Below are 24,285 nucleotides of genomic sequence, written 5' to 3'. Positions count from 1 at the left end.
AAACAACCCACTCCACAAGACAGAAGTGACACTAATGTGTCTGTGGTTTGCAGATTTTTTTATAGTTTTAAAACTTTGTGTTTACTTTTGGAGCTTCACCCAATCCCAGGTAGCGACTTTTGGGGAAATTCCTTGAGTCACAGCTTAGGATAAGACTGAGAATAGAATAACTGTTCTGTTGATTTAAACATCTTTAGATGGGTCATCATGATATCAATTACTTTGGAAACCCAGTGGTCCCACTGGTCATAGAGGTCAATTCAATGGCTATTCCACGTTGGTTCAAGGTCAATTTCATTGAAATGACATGGAAACAACGTTGATTCAACCAGTGTGTGCCCAGTGGGGTCTCACTGGCATGCTAACTGGTCACCCAGGTACACTCAGTGAGTGTATAATCTACTTTCTCCCCAAAATTGTAAAACTATTAGATTGGTGTTGGCATTGGCTGGAGGGAGGGAGGGAGTTTCCATGTACCAGTCATTTCTTTCAAATCCACAAAGGGAAGTGAACAAGATTAGTGGGATGCAACCAGTCTGATGCATCCTGGCCCAGGCCTCTGAGCTCTGTCCGTCTGTCTGTCCATCCGTCTGTCCGTATGCCTGCTGGGTAGGGAGGGAGGACTCTACAAAAACACCCACTGCAAACGCTGTAGTTTTCCACTCTGGCATCCCAGAGAGAAGTGCATCCTTGTGAATGAATCCCTTTGTATTCTACTCTGTGTTCTTGTTTTCCCCCATGGGATGGAGGCAACACTCAACTCCAAAGATTTCCAGGGACTAATAAACGGAGGAAGGTGTTGGTTCTGAACTCAATTCGACTTCTATGGGTGTCATTCCCAGGAGTTCACAATATGTGTATACTTCAAAGTGACATGGGTCATGTTTGACCTCCTTCCCTACATACCCACTAAACATCTGTCAATGATGGGAGGAGTTGTTTGGTCAATCAATACCTATTGACTATGACAAATTAACACTATTCAAGGTATTTACAAACTTAGTGCTGAAATAAATGTGATGAATCATGATGCCCTGGACCATGAGGAAGTTTTAGGAGATAACCCATCAATTAGACATTAAATAGCTACTCTGGAAATAAAAGAGTCATATAAGTTGATCAGTGGCGGTCAGTGCAGTTTAACATGAGGGAGGACATATTTTTTTTATGAGAATGTCTTTATTTCTATTACAGCATTCGGATGATTGTCATTCATATTCCATTAACCCAGTTCAATGTAACAGCAATAGGTTTAGGCTACCACATGATACTAACATTTTCCCTATACCCATCATGAGGTTGCTACAACCTAGCCTATGAATGTTCAACTATTGTCTTGCTCTCCCTTTGAGTCAAATACTCACCACATTTTATGCACTGCAGTGCTAGCTAGCTGTAACTTGCTTTCAGTACTAGATTCATTATCTGATCCTTTGATTGGGTGGACAACATATCAGTTCATGCTGCACTAGCTCCGATTGTTTGGAGAATGTCCTCCGGAAGTTGTCATAATTACTGTGTAAGTCTACGGAAGGGGGTGAGAACCATGAGTCTCCTAGGTTCTGTATTGAAGTCAATGTACCCAGAGGATGGAAGCTAGCTGTCCTCTGGCTACACCATGGTGCTACCCTACAGAGTGTTGTGGAGGCTACTGTAGACCTTATTTGCAAAATAGTGTGTTTTAGTCAATTATTTGGTGACGTGATTATATTTAGTATAGTTTTATCTAAAAATGATAATTTTTTAAATGTTTAAAAATATATATTTTTATGAAATTCACTGTGGAGTACGGTCCTCCCCTTCCTCCTCTGAGGAGCCTCCACTGAAGTAGATGGATGAACAGCAATCAAAGAAGTCCCACTTAAACAGGAAGTACTTACCATCTGTGGCGATGTTGTCCACTGGGAGGTTGTGGATATGAGCCATGTAGCCGATTGCTGAGAATATCACAAAGCCAGCCAGGATACTGGTGGCCGAGTTAGCTAAAGAGACAATCAATGTGTCCCTAGGGGAGGACAAGAAAACAAACACAACAGTCAGACTGATGGGATGTATCATAGTCAAGTGGATCTCTAAGGAGAACACTTAGCTCTGAGGGCTAAAACTAGCCATTTGGTTTGAAGGACAGTCTGTGGTGAGTAACTACAGTAACTGGCTAGGGACAAGCAACATGGTTGGTTGCTTCTGAGGAGTAACCAAGCACTTGTGTATCAACCAGTTCCACTGAGGCTTTACGCCTTCGTCAAAGCTAAGTGTTCTCAATTCTGAAATACCATTTTAGTCCGCAAAACAACATCCTCATCGCACATGCTACGTCTATTTAGCTATTCTCACAGAACTAAGAAAGAATAACACTGATTTGAACTAGATATGACTTTAAAAAGGAGGAGCAGCAGTGCCTCCCTTAGAATGTATGGAGGGGTTTTAGTCATTGATAACATTACATGCAAACACAGGGATCTTTTGTGTTTACATTTTTATTGATACCATTCATGGGCAACAGCACTACAGTGTACAATGGCACATTTTTAAGGTCACAAATCGGGAATGTATTAACGGATCTGTGGATGTACAAAATATGGTGGGACTTATTGAGAAGACACAGTTAACTACTCTTAGTCACCATGAGAGGCAGCAGTGGGACATCTTCATGGTTGCCAAGGGAAAATCATGCTTCCCCAAAAAATTGACAACAAAAAAAATACAAAATAAAATAATGTATCTTTCGTCTCTGTGTTCCATAATTTTCTCTCAATTCACAAGAGGCTGAATGTATCTCACCGGAGAAAGCATCCGAGCAAGCGAAACAGCTTCCCTCTGTCTCTGTATGTGTAGCCCATTTTTCTGATGCCATCTGGTCAAAATTAGTATGATATTGATGCCACCCGTAGCATTGAATGCAAGGGAAGCCAGTGAGCATTTGGCCTCAGTTGATATTTTTCTTTATACAATAGCCAATCAGCGTTGAGCCAAACTGAGTGAGATCAACTGTGAATGGTCCTGGGGCACAAAAAAAATAAAAGTATCATGGGAAGCCTGTTTGGATTTGGCTTCACATCAAATCAAGCCAAATGTAATTTGACAGAAAGAAAATTTGATGCATTACGTTGTGTTGTTGTCTTCCGGCGGCTAGCTAGCTAGGTAAAATTGTCCCTTTACTAAATTAGCCACGAACGGAGATTTGGACTTGTGGTTTTACTTACGTAATTCTCCTTACTGGCCAATGATTATAACAACGATTCTGATCCAACCATAAATACATTGTGCCTCTGGCTTGAGAGGATGGAAGTTCAATATGTAGCTAGACGTAGTAGGCTAATGTTAACTAGGTGGATAATCATTGTCCATGAAAGGAAGCTAGGCTAGCGAGCAAGTATTTTAGCCAGGTACCTTAGGACAACAAAAACTAAAAATGTGTACTGTATGACAGCGTCAAAGACCGTTTCAGCAACATGAGAGATGAGGATGGCATTGGCGTTTCTTTACAAGTAGGTTGAGTCAACATGTTTTTTCTACTTACGCACACACACACACACAAATCAGTCCCATGGACAGCCACATGATATTTAGCTTACGTTGAATGGACTAAATTGTTTTTGGAATCTTTTAGTTGCCACTGTATTTATTAGACTAAGCATAGGTGATTTAATGATTGGGCAAAGGTGCTGGAATAATGGAGGCCACTCCTCTTTTCTTTGTGACTTGCAGTAACTCTCCAGTGTTCTAAATCAATAGTTGTTTAGTAGTCCAAAAATGTCCGAAACATTAAGTTGATTGACCATGCTGTAGGTTATGTAACTGTTTGTCACGTGCAATATGTTTTGTGGACTCCACCGGACAGATGTTGCTCTCTGATTTTGTGATGAAACAAAGGTGTGGTTAAATTTATTCTGCCAATGTGTCTTCTTATTGTTTCGGCCTAGGCCTATATATCACATTGTCAAGGCATATGAACTAACATGTTATAGAGCAAACAACGAAATTATCAAAACACATAGGTTGTAATATGGCTGGAATAGGAGACTGCATGTCTAACCTAAGGATGTTATTGTTGAACTTGTTGTAACTGGCCATGGAGATCATGGAGCCAAATCCAATTCCAATGGAGTTGAATACCTGGGCTGCAGCGTTAACCCACACCTGCAGAATGTCAGAGGTGAGCGGATAAAGGTGAGAGAGGGACACAACTTCTTTACTCATACTGTAAAACAACACAAATACACTTCTAGGTCGTTTCCCAGTAACAGATTAAGCCTAATCCTGGACTAAAATGCTTTTTCAATGTTGTCCAAGACTACACTTAGAAAAAAAGGTGCTATCTAGAACCTAAAAGGGTTCTTCGGCTGTCCCCATAGGAGAACCCTTTGAAGAACCCTTATTGTTTCCAGGTAGAACTCTTTTGAATTCCATGTAGAACACTTTCCACAGAGGGTTTGACATGGAACCCAAAAGGGTTCTACCTGGAACATAAAAGGGTGCTCCTATGTGGACAGCCAAAGAATCATTTTTTCTAAGAGTGTAGTAGGCTTAATGTGTGTCCAGGAAACCACCCCTTAATCCTCATTGATCCTCTCCTACAATATGTCAGACCTGAACTTCAAGCAGCTTGCTCCACTTTGGCTTCAGGAAGTAGAGCATCCCATTCTTGGCCCCGGGAAGCTGGACATTGTTGATGAGCAAGGCGAACAGAATGAAGTATGGGAACGTGGCTGTGAAATAAACAACCTAAAGCACAGAGAGTGAGAAGAAAAAATATTCAGTAAGCATAATATTAGATTAAATGTATTGTATTTATTTCTTATTTTATTAGGATCCACATTAGCTACAACCAAGCTGCAGCTACTCTTCCTGGGCTCCACACAAAACACATAACATTAAGATAATTACAGCGGTCACGGCCGTCAAAAGGTGGAGACCAAGGACCAGCGTGTTATGCGTACATTCTTCTTTTATTAATAAGAATGAACACTGAACAAAACTAACAAAATAACAAAACGAACCGTGAAGCTATACAAATGAGTGCTGAACAGGCAACTACACATAGACAAGAACCCACAAATACCCAAGGGAAAATGGCAACCTAAATATGGTCCCCAATCAGAGACAACGATAAACAGCTGCCTCTGATTGGGAACCATATCAGGCCACCATAGACATATATATACCTAGACCTACAAAATCCCTAGATATACAAAAACCCTCGACAAGACAAAACTAGCATACCCAACCTAATCACACCCTGACCTAACCAAAATAATAAAGAAAACATAGATAACTAAGGTCAGGGCGTGACAACAGCTGAAGGACAGAACTACATAAAATGACAATACATTACATTAATATACGGGTAATAGATAATTTCTTCTCCCTGTGCTACTTACGACTATTATTGCCTTATCATACAGGAATAATAAAGCCCCAGTGCACTCAATTTGTGGAAAGAATAAATACTAAATATATAAATTCTGATTTATCAGGGGGTGCTGCAGCACCCTCAGCACCCCTACTTCCCGCGGCTATGAATGTCACTGACTGTCACGTTCGTTGACGGAAGAATCAGACCAAGGTGCAGCGTGGTAAGCGTACATCATTTATTTTGAGGAACAGGAAAAAATAATAAACTTACAACCCGAACGTGAAGCTACATGCAGTGCAGAAAGCAACTACACACAAACAAGATCCCACAAACTAAAGGTGGGAAAAAAGGCTGCCTAAGTATGATCCCCAATCAGAGACAACGATAGACAGCTGCCTCTGATTGGGAACCATAATCGGCCAACAAAGAAATAGAAAAACTAGAATGCCCACCCAAATCACACCACGACCTAACCAAATAGAGAAATAAAAAGGCTCTAAGGTCAGGGCGTGACACTGACGATTATTTAGGTCTTCTCATACAGGAGTAATAAAACAACAATGTAAAATATACTAATTCCTCCAACTAAGGCTTTAACCACAGTTTTCACCCTAGCAACCGTGCCATTCAGTTCATAAATGAGCAACAGATGGAGTTTCCTCCCCCCTAAGGCTTCAATTTAATCCTTCACCTCAGCAACCGCGTTGGAGTTTTCTGCAGCTTAACTTTCAATTGAATCCTTCTCTTTAGCTACATAAGTTCACTTTTTAGAGATCCATAACTCCACTCTGTTCAATAAATTTAACAGAGTCATCGTATCATCAGATGGGGTTCACTTACGTCCTTCGCCCTGTCTTGTGCATAGAAATGAACTAAACATTTGCTGTGCTACAGTCTACCACCCATAAAGGGATAATTGTGGTAAAGTGTAATGGTTTTCAGTCTACTGCCCGTAAAGAGGTAGCTAAGGTATAGTGCTTAGCCTTTGGATTTATTCATAAAATGAATAAAGTCTCCTCGATATGGAGTTTCCTCTGGTTATCTTATGGAGTTTCCTCCGGTTTTGCATTTCCATATTCAACCCCCGCACCACACTCACACCCAGCAGCACCCACCAGTCACACACAAAATAAGAATACACTTCAATAAAACTTTGCTCTACTGACTAACATCAGTAATCTGATAATATGGAGCAGGATGCCCTTACTCTGAGGCTTTGCTTACAATTGCTTTCTCTGAGTAGGCCCTGATATCCTGATGCCAAGGGCATATCTTATCTTTAACCCAAACACCAGCTGTGCTCGGGAGGGAGATGCTACAGCTATTTAATTCAGAGGTGTTGTGCTGTGATGTGCTGTTTTATTTGTTTTTTAAAGCTACTTTTGCAGCTTGCTTACTCAGATTTGAGATGGCAAGGAGTGCCATGCTTTGCCTTGAATTCATTTTGGCTTTAGGGACTATGAAGAGACCTTTAGTTGCATGCCTTGTGGAATATGAATGTCTGTCAGAGCTACACTATATATACACATAAGTATGTGGACACCCCTTCAAATGTGTGGATTCGGCTATTTCGGGCACACCAGTTGCATAACATTTTAGACAAACATTGGCAGTAGAATGGCCTTACTGAAGAGCTCAGTGACTTTCAACGTGGCATCCTATGACGGTGTTACCTTTCCAACAATTCAGTTCCTCACATTTCTGCCCTGCTAGAGCTGACCCGGTCAACTTTAAGTGCTGTTATAGTGAAGTGGAAACGTCTAGGAGCAACAACGACTCAGCCACAAAGTGGTAGGCCACACAAGCTCACAGAACGGGACCGGCGAGTGCTTAGGTGCGCAAAATTCGTCTGTCCTCGGTTGCCACCCTCATTACCCAGTTGCAAACTGCCTCTGGAAGCAACGTCAGCACAAAAACTGTTAGTCGGGAGCTTCACGAAATGGGTTTCCATGGCCGAGCAGCCGCACACAAGCCTAAGATCACCGTGCGCAATGGCAAGCGTCGGCTGGAGTGGTGTAAAGCTCGCCACCATTGGACTCTGGAGCAGTGGATACGCGTTCTCTGGAGTGATGAACCACGCTTCACCATCTAGCAGTCCGACTGACGAATCTGGGTTTGGCGGACGCCAGGTGAACGCTACATGCCCCAATGCATAGACCCAACTGCAAAGTTTGGTGGAGGAGGAATAGTGGTCTGGGGCTGTTTTTCATGGTTCATGCTAGGCCCCTTAGTTCCAGTGAAGGGAAAGCTTAATGCTACAGCATTCAATGACATTCTAGTCGATTCTGTGCTTCCAACTTTGTGGCAACAGTTTGGGGAAGGCCCTTTCCTGTTTCAGCAATGACAAGCAAGGTCCAGAAATGGCTTGTCGAGAGCGGTGTGGAAGAACTTGACTGGCCTGCACAGAGCCCTGACCTAAACCCCATCGAACACCGTTGGGATGAATTGGAATGCCGACTCTGGAATGCCGCAAGTCCCCGCAGCAATGTTACAATGTCTCATGGAAAGCCTTCCCAGAAGAGTGTAGGCAGTTATAGCAGCAAAGGGGGGACCAACTCCATAGTAATGCCCATGATTTTGGAATAAGAAGTTCCACATACTKTTGGTCATGTAGTTTATATGTTAGTTGATCGAATAGACAGTTTGGAGTTAACACATTAATATTTTTGATCAAAACGTAAAAGAAAATGTATGAAACAACAGAGGTGGAACAGATTCTGTCTCCTCTGAACTCCAGGAGGAGAAACATGATATTTGACAACCATCAGTGCTCCTCCCACTCCTACCAACAATGTAGGCCACACAAGGCAATGGAAAACCCTTAAACGTGTATCACTAACGAGACAGCCACTAACGAGACAGCCTGAGAGTATACAAAAGTTCTAAACGTATACATTTAAGGACTAAGAGTATCACTGGTGAGTGCAACCATTTCAAATGAAACAGCAGCTATACACTTCAGTTAAACTATACCACAAATTACAACCACTAAATAATCTACACTCTTAGTTACAAAAAGGTTATTCGGCTGTCCCCATAGGAGAACCCTTCTTGGTTCCGGGTAGAACCATTTTGGATTTCATGTAGAACCCTCTGTGGAAAGGGTTCTATATGGAACCCAAAAGGGTTCTACATGGAACCAAAAGGGTTCTACATGGAACCAACAAGGGTTATCCTATGGGAACAAACAAATAACCCTTTCAGGTTCTAGATAGCAACTGTTTTCAAAGAGTGTACTGCTCTGAGGAGGACTAACAATAAGTAGCTTCTGTTGTGAGGGAATAGAATGCACTCTGACCTTGCCAGTGGATTTGACGCCTTTAAAGATGCACAAGTAGACAATGACCCAGGCCAGGATGAGGATGCCAAACAGCTCCCAGCGTAGTCCTCCTGCATCCTCAATACCGTTGGTTATCTCCAGAAGCCTGTGACTGAGGAAGGAAGGGTCAGGATGGGAAACAAAGCTAAAGAAACCTTCATAGCTTATCATACTGTTATCATTCAATAACACAAAATCCCTGACTTTACAGTAATCTGTCCTGCTCCAATTCACATCCAACTTGGGGGTTTCATTACTTTTCTCACCATATGATTACCCAAAGAGAGTACAAACCCTCTGCGATAAAAACAAGCTATAACAATAACCACAAGAGTCCTGACTCCTACCCATGTCTGCGACTTTCAGGCCCTACCACTACGTCAATAAAAAAAATATTAAATGAAGATTCCCAATGAGATTTCAACCTTTATTAACCAACTCAAAAAGATAGCCAGAAGTTTGTTGAATTCCCAATGTGTTATTACTGCTTTCAACCATCTAAAAATACAACCAAATTCCAATGGTAAAACAATGTCGGATTTTTGGTTTAGTGATCATCTAAATGTGTTATTGCTGCGCTTTCAACCATTAAAATGCACAACAAAGATCAAATGGGAATAAAATGTCAGATATTTTGTATTAACACAATTACTTAATGGATTATCACTGTGCTTCATCTAATATCACAACCACATGACAAAGTACATAGTGCAAGTGATCAATAATGTTCAAGAATCTGCTATCTTTGCATGCTATCTTGAACATGCACGCGTTCTATGATCACATAAAAATAAATGTATAGTTACATTAGGCTAACTGTAACGGCTGTTACAGATGAGGAGGATGAGGAGGAGGAGTAAGGGTCAGACCAAAACGCAGCGTTGAATGTGGACATAATGATATTTATTAAAGTAAAGACGAAACACGAAAACACTTTAACAAACTACAAAACAAATAAACGATGTAGACAGACCTGGACTTGAGAACTTACAATATACGAAGAACGCACGAACAGGAACAGACTACATACACGAACGACAAACGAAACAGTCCCGTGTGGTAGACATACAGACACGGAAGACAACCACCCACACACAAACAGTGTGAACAGCCTACCTTAATATGGTTCTCAATCAGAGGAAACGTAAAACACCTGCCCCCTAATTGAGAACCATATCAGGCAACACATTGCACCCAACATAGAAACACAAAACATAGAATGCCCACCCCAACTCACGCCCTGACCAACTAAACACATACAAAAACAAGAGAAAACAGTCAGGAACGTGACATAACCCCCCCCCCCCCTCAAGGTGCGAACTCCGGGCGCACCCTTAAAACTCAAGGGAGGTCTGTGGGGCATCTCTCGCCCGGTGGCGGCTCCGGCGCAGACGAGGACACCACTCCACCATTGTCTTTGTCCCCCTCTTAGCGTCCCGTGAGTGGCGACCCTTGCCCCGACCATGGTCCAGGAAACCTTCACCAAGCCCCTCCTAAATATAGACAACTCAGGACAGAGAGGTAGCTCAGGACAGAGAGGAGGCTGCGATGCAGGAGGTAGTCAGGAAGAGAGGCAGCTCAGGACTGTAGGGCAGCTCATGACTGTAGCAGCTATGACTGTAGGGCAGCTCATGATGTAGGCAGCTCATGACTGTAGGGCAGCTCATGACTGTAGGGCAGCTCATGACTGGTAGGCAGCTCATGACTGTATAGGGCAGCTCATGACTGGAGGGCAGCTCATATGGCACTCTGTGGAGGGCAGCTCATGATGTGGCAGCTCCTGACTATGACGGCTCTGGCTGCTCATTGCTCGCTGACGGCTCTGGCTGCCATGGCTCGCTGCGGCTCTGGCTCTCATGGCTCGCTGGCGGCTCTGGCGATCCTGGTCGGCTGCGGCGTCTGGCGGATCCTGCTGATTGCGGCTCTGCGGATCCTGGCTGATGTGCGCTCTGGCGGATCCTGGTGGATGGCGGCTCTGCGGATCCTGGTGACTGGCGGCTTCTGGATCCTGGCTGACTGGCGCTTGGCGGATCCTGGCTGACTGGCGGCTCCTGACTGACGAGCGGCTCAGACGGCTCGGGGCAGACGGAAGCTCAGACGGCTCGGGCAGACGGAAGGCTCAGACGGCTCGGGCAGACGAGGCTCAGACGGCTCGGGCAGACGGAAGGCTCAGACGGCTCGGGGCAGACGGAAGGCTCAGACGGCTCGGGGCAGACGGAAGGCTCAGCGGCTCGGGGCAGCGGATGGCTCAGACGGCGCTGGGCAGACGGATGGCTCAGACGGCGCTGGGCAGACGGATGGCTCAGACGGCGGCAGGTCAGGCTGGCAGACGTGCTCAGACGCGCTGGGCAGACGGATGGCTCAGACGGCGCTGGCAGACGGAGGCTCGACGCGCTGGGCAGACGGATGGCTCAGATGGCGCTGGGCAGACGGATGCTCAGATGGCGCTGGGCAGACGGATGGCTCAGATAGCGCTGGACAGACGGCAGACTCTGGCGGCTGAGGCGCACTGTAGGCCTGGTGCGTGTGACCGGAACTGGAGGTACCGGGCTAAGGACAGCGCACCATCAGGCTAGTGCGGGGAACAGCAACAGGGCACACTGGACTCTCAAGGCGTACTATAGGCCTGGTGCGTGGTACCGACACTGGTGGTACCGGGCTGAGGGCACACACATCAGGGCGAGTACGGGGAGAAGGAACAGTGCGTACAGGACTCTGGAGACGCACAGGAGGCTTGGTGCGTGGTTGTAGGCACTGGCGTAATGGGCTGGAGACACGCACCACAGGGCTAGTGCGTGGAGGAGGAACAGGGCTCTGGAGACACACTGGAAGCCTGGTGCGTGGTGTAGGCACTGGTGGTACTGGGCTGGGGCGGGGAGGTGGCGCCGGAAATACCGGACCGTGCAGGCGTACTGGCTCCCTTGAGCATTGAGCCTACCCAACCTTACCTGGTTGTATGCTCCCCGTCGCCCGACCAGTGCGGGGAGGTGGAATAACCCGCACCGGGCTATGTAGGCGAACCGGGGACACCATGCGTAAGGCTGGTGCCATGTAAGCCGGCCCGAGGAGACGCACTGGTGGCCAGATGCGTTGGACCGGCTTCATGACATCCGGCTCAATCCTCAATCTGGCCCGGCCGATACGAGGAGCTGGTATGTACCGCACCGGGCTCTGAACACGTACAGGAGACACCATGCGCTCTACTGCGTAACACGGTGTTTGCCCGTACTCTCGCTCTCCACGGTAAGTACAGGGAGTAGGCGCAGGTCTCCTACCTGACTTCGCCACACTCCCTTTTAGCCGCCCCCCCCCCCAATTTTGGGGGGGTTTTTTTCTTCTTTTTTTTCGGGTTTCCAGGCACGTCTCCTTGCTGCCTCCTCATACCACCGCTCCTGGGCTTTAGCTGCCTCCCTCTCTTCAAAAGAGCGGCGATATTCCCCTGTCTGAGCCCAGGGTCCCTTTCCGTCCAGAATCTCCTTCCAAGTCCACGAGTCCTGGTTTTTTGACCGCTGCTGCTGGTTCCTCTCACGCTGCTTGATCCTTGTTTGGTGGGTGGTTCTGTAACGGCTGTCTAATTCCTCCTCCTCGGATGAGGAGGAGGAGTAAGGGTCAGACCAAAACGCAGCGTTGAATGTGGACATAATGATGTTTATTAAAGTAAAGACGAAACACGAAAACACTTTAACAAACTACAAAACAAATAAACGATGTAGACAGACCTGGACTTGAGAACTTACAATATACGAAGAACGCACGAACAGGAACAGACTACATACACGAACGACAAACGAAACAGTCCCGTGTGGTAGACATACAGACACGGAAGACAACCACCCACACACAAACAGTGTGAACAGCCTACCTTAATATGGTTCTCAATCAGAGGAAACGTAAAACACCTGCCCCCTAATTGAGAACCATATCAGGCAACACATTGCACCCAACATAGAAACACAAAACATAGAATGCCCACCCCAACTCACGCCCTGACCAACTAAACACATACAAAAACAAGAGAAAACAGGTCAGGAACGTGACACTAACCTCAAAATGTGGCCATGGATGTGTTACTCCGGTTGAATAACTACTGTTACATTAGTTTGTAAGATAGCCCTAACTTTACACTATTTACTGCATTACAAAAATATTATTGAATTGTGTTTGGTTGACAATGAATCCAAATGTTAACATTTAAAGAACATCTAATGCTTGAAAAGTTTGATCTCAGCCACTGGTTTAAATCTTATTCTTTAACTTTTAATTTTGGTTTAGTTGGAGACGTAAAGATAATAGGCAATTAACTGTATTGCAAAAGTCATCAAATTCCAGTTTGACTATAAATTAATAATTTATATGTTGGATTCACATCTTCATCTCAACCAATAATCAAAGTTAAAAAATAGAACTAAATTACATCAAACTTTATTTAAAGTGCATTTAAAGTTATATTTAGTCCTATTCTTTAATTTAGATTTTTGGGGTTGAGATTGAGACATGAATCCAACATATCAATTATTCATTTATAGACAACAACAAAAAAGAGAGAGACCAAGTCAGTGGCACAGATGGAACTATCCAAGCAGAAGATACATCTCCTTCTAAGGTTGATATTTAGTTGTGTTGACAACCAAACACAATTCAGTATCCAGTTTGTCTACAAATTAATAATTTATTTGTTGGATTCACGTCTCCATCTCAATCACAACAAAAAAAATTGAAGTTTAAGAACAGGACTAAATCTAATCAAACTTTAAATGCACTTTAAATAAAGTTTGATTTGATTTAGTCCTATTCTTTAACTTAGGTTGTTGGTTGAGATAGAGATGTGAATCCATCATATCAATGATTCACTTGAAGATTACATTTGAAGTCAAGAAAAGCTTGAAACCATAGGACTATATTTGTTTATTTTTAGTTTAACAATAGCTGCTGATGATTTTGCAAATGCTATATAGGCCTAAATGGTATCATTGGTGATATGACTTATAAACTATGGTTCCATTTCATTTGCTCTGTTAAACCTACCCTTCTGGAATGACTGATAATAACTAAATATATTCACTGTTGCTAAGAGGTCACTCAATAATCATTCTCACAATAGCACATTGGTAGTAGTCAGTGACAGATATAAAATATAAGCATGGCTGGGCTTGGTTAAAACCCTGGATGGGAGACCAAATTAATAGCTGTAGATCAACTCTTCCCTAGGAGGTGCTGCCCAGCCTAATGTTCATGTTTTTGATAGTGGATATAACATTTGAAATTCTGACGTTGTTTCAAAGGGACAATTTCAACATATTTAATACAATAGGTTTGTCAATGTTGAAAATGGGTAACTGCTGCTAGGACATAATCCTGTGGTTGAAGTTTTACCCAAAACAACAGTTAACGTTGATTACTTTTTGCAAATCCAATGTATTTTAAAACAGACTCCATGGCACAATACGTTGACAAATTACAATGAAACAACGTCAAGTCAACCAGTTTGTGCCCAGTTGGTCAGTGCTTACTCAAAGTACTGCTGACTGGCTGATTGCAGGTGGGTGGCATTTCCAGGGAAACCGCTGGAGCAGTTACCCACGGCATTCCAGGTGTTGTTGCAGGTCTGCCAGGGGAGGATGGCTCGGAATGAGTTGAAGAAGTAGTAGAGCGCCCAGCTCATAAGAACGTTGTAGTAGGTGCAGAGCACAAAGGAGATCACAACTGTGGCAATGCCCACACCTGTAGAGCAACAGGGAGGCACAGAGGACAAAGTAAGATACCTTTCCTACAGTGGTGATGGCCAAGCAGCAGTAGCTACTTTCTCCTCTGGTGTCTCTTGTGTATGGACCTCCTTTGGCAGTGTACTGGACTGTATGTGGATCTGTAAAGGTAGGCCTGGGTAAACAACAATGGTAGTGCTTCCATTAACAATTAGCTGTGGACAAAGTTTTTTTTTTAAGATTCTGTACAAAATAAGTACACTTCCAGTTAGTGTGGTACTTGGATAAATTCATCCAGCAAGAATGTGAGGTTCCAAGAAAGATGAATAGCTGCTATGGTAGGGTTTTAGACATGCATGTTGCTACAATCCAACTAAACTAGCATAGCAGGCGTAAAATAAATGCCTGAGCAGCGTTTCTATCTTTCTGGTCGGGGAAGGTTCTCTTCTGCACTGTTCAACCAATCCATTAAATGYCGAGGAGGGGTTCAGATGGAATGTCGCTCAAAAGCGGAAGTCGCGTCGAAAAGCAGATGTCGCGTCACAGGCTCTCTTTCCATTTCCCCTGAAAACTAGATGCATCCGGTTGTTACCGACCCGCTGAGTGTGCAATCCAACAAACACTTTCCAGGAAAGCCCAAGCTTAAGAAAAATAAGTCCTTAGAGCACGTTCCAAACTCATTCCACGGCGGGCCGAGTGTCTGTGGGTATTTGCTCCTCCCTTGTACTTGATTGATTGAGGTCACTAATTAGTAAAGAACTCCACTCACTTGGAGGTCTATGTCTTAATTGAAAGGAAAAAACTAAAAAAACAGCAGACACTAGGCCCTACATGGAATGAATTTGACAGCTCAGCCCAGCTTTCTCTAATATTTMTTTCAAAAAGGTTCAGTAACAGGACCCATTCAAAACCATGCAAACCATAAAAAACAGAGGTGGGAAGGGAATGCAACATTGGCCATAACCGGATCACAACTAAATACTGTAGGCCAGCAGTTCCTAACTTAGAATAATTTCACTATTTTGTGGGAACTAAAGAAGAGTCATATATCGACATCCTGTTCCAGGCCTTCTGGCATCTGTGGATATATTGAGTTGGGATTTATTTTGCGACACAGTCCTTCAACAACAGCACAACTTATATATATACATATTTAAAACACAATATGTATATATACAACTCGCCCAGCTTATGCTCTCCAAATGGATGTTAGCTTTGATGGCTAAGATGCCCATCTATTGCTTTTGTTCGCTATACATGTCGGCGATGCTATTCCTGAAGACATCCTGTTCCGTCTCACGAGAATGAAAGGGCACAGAGGATGTTCAGTGTGCTGTGGCTGTATTGACGAAAAACAGATTTCATGGGATGGAATGGTGGCACAGACGGGGATCTAGAGCATGACAATGTTCTATTTAATACTGAGGCTTGGTGGTTATCAAGGGGAGAGTGTTGGAAAGATTTTTCACATTGAGAGGGGAACTGTTGTCATTCACAATGGTTTAAAAAAATAAAATWAAAATTAAATACTTGGTTGACTGTGTGTAATGAATACATTTTCTGTGTAGCCAACGAAAATGTAACAGACATATTTGGAAAACTGAACAAACTGAACGGAAGTTTGCAGGGGAAATACAAAGACATTCTACAGATGAATGACTGAATCAGTGGATTCAGAGGAAATAATTCTTATTGGAGAGAGTCTTTCAAAAGCGAATCATGCCCCCTTCCCTCGGCTGAGCATATTTCTAACAGAAAACAGCATCAGTAACTGTCCCATACGAGTGATGACTGCTCACCTCCATCGCTTAGAGGAGCACATTGGCAAATCGAACAGCTGATCGAGCTGTCATGTGACCGAATGCATTCACAGGTCACTAAAAAKGAGTTTTGGTTCCTGACTCAAAGGGAATAATACCCTGCCGAACTCAAAAAAATGCAAGCTCTGAGTGGGAAAAAACTTTTTGAAAGGTCATCCAACTCGGAATTCCAACTCGGGACTCTTTTTATGCTCAGACTTTCCGACCTGAAGATCATTGACGTCATGATTTGACCTCGTATTTTTCCCAGTTTCTTGAAAGCACCATAAAACTCATGGTAGCCTTTGTCAGCTCATATCTGTGTGAAGCTGGATTCAGAGCTCTCGTCTGCATTTAAACCAAATATCGATCCAGGTTGGATGTGACAGCAGAGATGAGGCGCGCACTGTCGACCAAGCCCCCTGACTTTGAGAAGCTTCGACGTGACATGCATCAAGCACACCCATCTCATTAGTGGTGGTGAGATATACATTATGTCAGACTAATTTGCAAATGACGGTCAACTACTTACATTAAAAGTATGTGAGTTGAGAAGACAATCAGAAATACTGTTGGAATGTTTTTTTTWATTGACTGCCATAGCACCAAATAAAAAAGTAAACATTGGCTGTTAATTACATAMTTTTTTTCACATTGTTGGGGTTCCGAGAATTGTCAAATATCAACATGGGGTCGTGGGCCCAAAAAGTTTGGGAACCCCTGGAGTAGAGTCAGTATAAATGTATGTGCATATTATGTGTGTGTGTTTGTGTGTGAGCAAATTATGAAGTGAGTGTGTGTGTTGGAGTGTCAGTGTGCGTGAGTATGTAGGGCCCTGTGAGTGTGCGTAGACAGTGCAAAAACATAAATCAAATAAAAAACACAAGGGTCAACTCTGRTAGTCCATGTAGACATTTGGCTAACTTTTTAGCAGTCTTTTGGGGATAGGAAGCAGAGAGAACAGTCTATGGCTTGGGTGGCTGGTGTATTTAACGATTTCCCGGGCCATCCGTTCACATCTACTGATATAGAGGTCCTGGATGTAGTGGGTTGTCCGCACCACCCTCTGTAGTGCCATGCAATCGAGGGCGCTGCTATTGCCATACCAAGCAACGATGTAGCCAGCCAAGATGCTCTCAATAGTATAGCTGTAGAACTTTTTGACGATTTTAGGGCCCATGTCAAACTTCTTCAACCTCCTGAGGGGGAAGAGGCGCTGTCACGCAATCTTCATGACTGTGCGGGTGTGTGTGGACCATTAAGTCCACACACACCAACCTCAGGTAGTGAGGGTAGGCAACATCACCTTCGCCACACAAAAGTGAWTTGGACACAGAGGAACTTGACCTGCTCCACTGCAGCCCCATCGATATGGATGGGGACGTGCTCACCCCAGCGTTTCCTGTAGACGCTGATCAGCTCCATGGTCTTACAAACGTTGAGGGAAAGGTTGTTGTTCCGGCACAGCACTGCCAGGTCACTGACCTCCTCCCTGTAGGCTGTCTCATCGTCGCTGGTGATCAGGCCTACAGTACCACCGTCGTGTCGTCAGCAAACTTGATGATGGTGTTGGAGTCGTGCATGGCCTCGCAGTCATGGGTGAACAGGGAGTACAATAAGGGACTAAGCAAACACCTCTGTGGGGCCCCCGTGTAGAGGGTCAGTGTGGCGAAGGTGATGTTGCCTACCCTCACTACCTGAGGTAGGACCATCAGGAAGTCCAGGATCCATGTTGCAGAGGGAGGTGTTCAGTCCCAGGGTCCTAAACTTGGTGACGAGCTTGGAGGGGACAATGGTGTTGGAACGCTGAGCTGTAGTCAATGAACAGCATTCTCACATAGGTACAGTATTCATATTATCTAGGTGGGTGAGGGCCATGTGAAGTGCAGTTGAGATTACATCATCTATGGAGCTGTTGGGGCGGTATGAACATCGGAGAGGATCTAGGGTGTCTGAGATGGAGTTGATGTGTGACATAGGCAAGTCAGTTAAGAACAAAYTCTTATTTTCAATGACGGCCTAGGAACAGTGGGTTAACTACCTTGTTCAGGGGCAGAACRACAGATTTTTACCTTGTCAGYTCGGAGATCCGATCTTGCAACCTTTCGGTTACAAGTCCAACGCTCTAACCACTAGGCTACCTGCCGCCCCAGTTTAGTGTCATCCTCAGTGTTAATCCAGGGCTTTTGATTGGGGTTAGCAACGTGGTCGATGCATTTCCTAATGAAGCTGGTGACGGAGGTGGTTAGCTTGTTGATGTTATCTGTGGAGTCTCAAAACATATTCCAATCAGCACTAACAAATCAGTACTGTAGCATAACCTCTGATTCTGGGTGACAATTTCTCAATGGAACGAGTCACGGGTACTTCCTGTTTGAGATTCTGCTTGTAAACAGGAAACATACATGATCTGATTTTACAAATTGCGGACGAGRGAGGGCCTTGTATGCTTCCTTGTGGGTAGAATAACAGTGGTCTAAGCCTTTATCGCCCCTAGTGGTGAAGGAGACGTGTTGATGGATGYTAAGCAGAGAATATTGCAGTTTCTAGAGTCCCATTGGTAGCTAATCCGCGATCTGAGGTCATCCATTTTAGGCCAGTAAAAAAATGCAGGGAAGAGGTGGCCGGTTTTCCCTTCGCCTTAATCTCTCCAGGATGTCTCTTGCCTCTGTAATGCCAGCATTTCCTCTTGGGTAGCCCGAACATTGTGTTGGAATTACAGAAAGAGCCCAGGGCAGATGAGTCGAAGTCGAAGCCGGAATTGAGGTATGTAACTGCCGATTTGATGTTCAAAGTAATTGCAAGAAATGATAGTGGATACATTTAGTGAAAATAAAGTAAAAGTTGGGTCGGAGCTTGCAAAAAGGCGGACATCCAATACGGCGCCATCTTGATTAAGATCAGGTCATGTTTGGTGCCTCACAAAAGAAAACAAAATATTTTGGCATTGTTAGCAGAGAAAGAATTATGGAATGCTGCTGACAATATGGAGGGGTGGGCTGGAAAACACCTATGTCAACACAATGATGGAGCCCAATCTAACCCCACTGATCTCCCGGATCAGTTGGAACTACTACACGTGGTACACCATAAGCCTCTTCTTTTGTCATCCATCCCCGAGTTTGCTCTTTCCCTTCACGCTAATTTATTGGCTCATCCTAACACACCCAGAGTGGCGTAATGGTGTTTGCGTTCTCCCTGTCAAAATGAGTTTAATCTACAGTGTTCAATAACAACCCAGCGCCGCTATACTGCAGACGAGGAAGAATGCCGTGGGAGTGGTCCAAAGCATTGGAAGAATTGCTTAATTGTATGTACTGCAATACAATAATAATGTGAATTGTAAGGGATCAGGGGTTGATCTCCAAATGTACAGTTACTGTTATCATTATTTTGTCAAGAAATAACTAAGTAAAAGCAGGTAAAATACATTCTCARTTTACTCATCTAAAGCTAGGGAACCTCAGAAGCCAACACATTCTTTAGTCCAGTAGCCGATCTCTATCTTTCACTACAGCAACATTACAATATATTTTGGCATGATATTGCCAGCAAGGAAAACCCAATTGGCTGGGTTTACAATTTGAGAAACACAAAGGCTCTTCTGATGCAATGCTACTTGTACACCTATTATTCAAATGTTAACCCTTTGTGTTAATGTTAACCTTTTCATGACCCAAGTCTCCCTGTGTAGATTCTGCTACTGCACCTGCAAAGCTGCTAAGTCATGGTGATTTCACCTGACATGACCTATGTGCCTATTTTGTTGTTGGGCATCTGATTGTAGTGAAGAAGAACAGGTTCCACCAGATTGAATTAACAGTGCATTTTTTACATGCGTTTTACATGCCATTGTAGCGACATGTCATTTTAATGTCGTATGTTGAACAATGATGAACATTTTATTTAACTAGGAAAGTCAGTTAAGAACAAATTCTTATTTACAATGACGGCATACACCGGTCAAATCCAGACGACGCTGGGCCAATTGTGCGCTGCCCTATGGAACTCCCAATCACGGCTGGTTGTGATACAGCCTGGATACGAACCAGGGTGTCTGTAGTGACGCCTCTAGCCCTGAGATGCAGTGCCTTAGACCGCTGCACCACTCGGGAGCCCTAAACATACTTTTACTGTCTGTCTAGAATGTTGAACTGTTATGAACTACCGAGCTCCTTCCTCCAAGCGCACTCTACTCTCTCTCTAAGACAAAGGGTCAGAAAAGTGGCCCTTCACACCCAGGTAGATACCATGTGACCTCACAGGACTWTCAAAAGGACCCTGCTGTCTCCCCCTTTTAGCCTCTTATCCTGCTGGACCTTCCTCGATGAGGGAGAAGAACCTCCATCTTCAGTAGGCTGACCATAAGGAAGGACCTTCGCCTTAAATGGCAAGAACTGGTAAACTGATAAGTTAGGAAAAGTACATTCATAGAAATTGGGACGGAAGAGCCCATGCACTAAACAGTCTCTGATGGAGTTTTCATTTAAGCTAACCTTCTTCAAAGAAAGAAGGAGAAGACCATTTAGAGCACAGCCTCTGCAACTCAAAGGAAGAGCCATCAGGTAGAACAAGCAGGGACAAAMCCCAAAGTAGCAGTCCACGAGGAACCATCCAAACTCAGAGGAAAGGAGCAAGAAACCACCACCAAGGAACCCCTCAACTCAAGACAAATGAGGACACACTGCCATCTTTCCTTTGTTCACCTCCATGCGGCCTAACCAGAGCCAAGGACAACAGACTATCACATCTTTAAATATTCAGATATATTGAGGTCTCTTGTCTTTCATTCTATTTCCTACCTTTTCATGATCCCTCTCATTATGATTGTAAATATCTTGATTATAGTTATTATACACTACATGACCATAAGTATGTGGATAGCTGCTCATCGAACAACCCATTCTAAAATCATGGGCATTAATATGGAGTTGGTCCCCCCTTTGGTACTATAACAGCCTCCACTCTTCTGGGAAGGCTTTCCACTGGAAGCAAGTCTGCGGGGACTTGCTTCCATTCAGCCACAAGAGCATTAGTGAGGTCGGGGCACTGATGTTGGGCGATTAGGCCTGGCTCACAGTCGGTGTTCCAATTCATCCCAAAGGTGTTCGATGGGGTTGAGGTCAGGGCTCRATGCAGGCCAGTCAAGTTCTTCCACATCGATCTCAACAACCCATTTCTGTATGGACCTCATTGTCATGCTGAAACAGGAAAGGGCATTCCCCAAACTGTTGCCACAAAGTTGGAAGCACAGAATTATCTAGAATGTCATTGTATGCTGTAACGTTAAGATTTCCCTTCACTGGAACTAAAAACAGCCCCAGACCATTATTCCTCCTCCACCAAACTTCCCAGTTGGCACTATGCATTGGTGCAGGTAGCGTTCTCCTGGCATCCGCCAAACCCAGATTCCTCCATCGGACTGCCAGATGGTGAAGTGTGATTCATCACTCCAGAGAACGTGTTTCTACTGCGCCAGAGTACAATGATTTGAACTAATTTGAAGGGGTGTCCACATACACTATATACACAAAAGTATCTTGAATGTATAAAGAACTTGTTTTTGTCTCGTTATTCTGGGAAAGAACTCAAATTTATTCTCAAAGAATTTATACCTTCAGATTCATCTATGTATTACTATCAATCAAATTTTGGGTAGGCCTTCTTAGACAAACTCTCTGAGGAATTACAAGACACATCTCAGGGACACCAGGATACCAAGGAGACAATCAGTCAAAACATACAGTACACGTGAGGCCACTCAAAGTATAAATAAAACAAAGCAAATCTTGGTCTAACAAATAAAATACAACATGTGTGCCCAAACCAGAGGGTTTTTAGACATAGGAAAGCATTTAGCAAAGGAAGAACTGTTAGCTCAGTTTGAGCCTCTGTGAAACTGGAAAGACGTAGTTGTATAGAATGTGAGAATATGAGAATATGAGTTTGGTGTATGATAAAATCCACAAGGCCATGTGGAATAGAATGTGGAAAAGAATCACATTAGGGGTCAACAGGAATATGCTGCATTCTGTATCCAAGCTCAACCACAAAAGTGACAAATTGTATATTACTCTATGGAATTACAAAATTACATTACAAATACAACCCACAGATAAARGTACAATGGTGGGTCAGGAGAGGAATGGGGTAGAGGATTTTACAATGATACATTCATATACTACTGAGTAAGTATACTGTAGGCATTAGTCCAGAGTGAAAATTGTGTTGGTTGAGCAGAGAAGTTTGTGGGGAATTGATTGGGAGAACTGATGACAGAAATATCACAGTTACTATGTGTGGCATAGTAATATAAATTAAAAAGATATATACAGAAAGAACTACCTGCTTTTGGCCTTCGCTTAGCACAGAGCCATTACCAGGCTGAAATGAGCGATAAATCAAGGGACGGACCCAAAAGTTTTGACCGGGTAGACTATCTCTGTCTTTGAGGAGATAAAAACTATGGAGAAAAGTCTTAAGTTAGAACAGGTGACAGAATACCTTATTGATTCAAACCCAAGATAAGCAATGGCTGTTGATGGCTGGGCCTTGTACGTTGAGGGAGMATTAGGTGACCGCTAGTGTTCTGTAGATCCACACATTCCATGGTCAAAAATAGTGCAATCTTCCAGACTACCAGAGTCAGAGGCCATTTGGTGTTCAAAGGYATTTGGATTTAACCAATCAGAATTCTTCAGTATGATTTGAAAYATATTCAACTCTCTAAATAGTGAAAGTTGTATTATCTAACAGTGTCCCTACTGGACTGCAAAACGAGATCCAGGCAGAAAGTTTGAAGTCTTTAACTTAGATGGAGAGTAGTACCCTGCAGTTGACACTAGAAATAGAACATATTGTGCTCTCTTCTCTCAAAACACTGAGGACTTTGAAGGGATTTGTTGGGAGCCACTGACTCTGATCCTATAAGCTTATTTCATGTTTCAAAAGTAAATGTGCCAGGTTTTTTTCTGATAAAAACAATATGTTGTGAATCTGTGAATATCAAGAACACATGTTGAATCACCCATATTTGATTCCAAATTAAGATTAGAATTTGCTACTTTTATATGTTCAGAATGTRCACCATTTCACTCCTTTAGTAATTTTAACATGTGTCAACTCAAAAACGTAGCCCCAACTGTTTCGTAGTAGATTTTGATCAAAACAACTCTTCCAGAAAGCATGGGCCAAAGAATTTGAGAAACTAATTCAGGCACTACAATGTAAATTGTACAAGGTCTCAGCCATCAACACAGCATCTGAAATCATTTGGTTTTGTGACAGATGTTTTATTCAATACAATACACATAATTGATTAAACAAGCATGCAGTACAGGCGTTTCTCAGGATAACGTGTGTTCCTACTACCACAGTCCAGCAAAATGCCAAATGAGTGCTTTCACAGAATCAGAACCTAGGGAATCTCTGTAATTCAAAGAAATGTACCATGATGAACAGTAGTTATTGTAGGGTGGCTTCTGACAAACTATCTTTCAAACCTTGTTGACTGAGGAGGCAGGACTTCCGCCTTTATTTATGAGGCGGGCATGTCCAGAGGTAATCAAATTAGGTAAATGAAATGAGATGAGATTTACAACCATTGTAAACATCCGGTTTGTGGGGGACGGATTTGGAAGGGGTTGGTAATTAGGTTTAGTTATGTTAATTAARACTATAAGTTAGAGTGAATTAGGTTTGTCTGGGTGTTGTCTGTGATTGACGTATTTTCATATCATATGGCATAATGTCAGGTCGAACCTGACCCGGAAGTCGTGATTTATGACCACAGATGTCAAATCTGGGATTAGGGACAGATTTTTATAGAAGGGTATTTGCACAAGAAGATTATGTTACACATATTATCATATGTAACATGTAAAATATTATTATAATAAATGTGTAAGATCATTGAAGATCTCTTGCACATATGAATATAATTATATCCACGGATGCTGCAGACAACAGTTTTCAAGAAGTTACATTGGTGATGGAAAATGTCAGATATTCAAAGACCATCACATCTTTCACATTGCCGTCAGTGAAGCTTATGTTAGGAACTCAGTCCTGCCAGTGATTAATTGACAGGTCTTAATCCTACAGGGCTCC

The 24,285-nt window shown here is 43.4% G+C and overlaps 1 protein-coding gene across 1 annotated transcript in view; it reads right to left on the bottom strand.

Annotated features, from left to right (window-relative positions):
• LOC111973652 (sodium- and chloride-dependent GABA transporter ine-like) overlaps positions 1-24,285 on the bottom strand; it is a 58,159-nt gene that overhangs the window by 15,253 nt on the left and 18,621 nt on the right. Inside the window, exons 3-7 of the mRNA XM_024001015.3 lie at positions 14,186-14,396; positions 8,655-8,787; positions 4,591-4,725; positions 4,037-4,140; positions 1,881-2,005 (exon numbers count right to left, since the gene is read on the bottom strand). Of these exons, the coding sequence (XP_023856783.1) occupies positions 1,881-2,005; positions 4,037-4,140; positions 4,591-4,725; positions 8,655-8,787; positions 14,186-14,396 (708 nt within the window). The remainder of the gene's footprint in view (positions 1-1,880; positions 2,006-4,036; positions 4,141-4,590; positions 4,726-8,654; positions 8,788-14,185; positions 14,397-24,285) is intronic.

The sequence above is a fragment of the Salvelinus sp. IW2-2015 genome, linkage group LG15 (genome assembly GCF_002910315.2).
Source record: "Salvelinus sp. IW2-2015 linkage group LG15, ASM291031v2, whole genome shotgun sequence".
Lineage (NCBI taxonomy): Eukaryota > Metazoa > Chordata > Actinopteri > Salmoniformes > Salmonidae > Salvelinus > Salvelinus sp. IW2-2015.
Note: the sequence above shows the minus strand (reverse complement) of the source record. Positions and strands in the feature narration are given on the sequence as shown.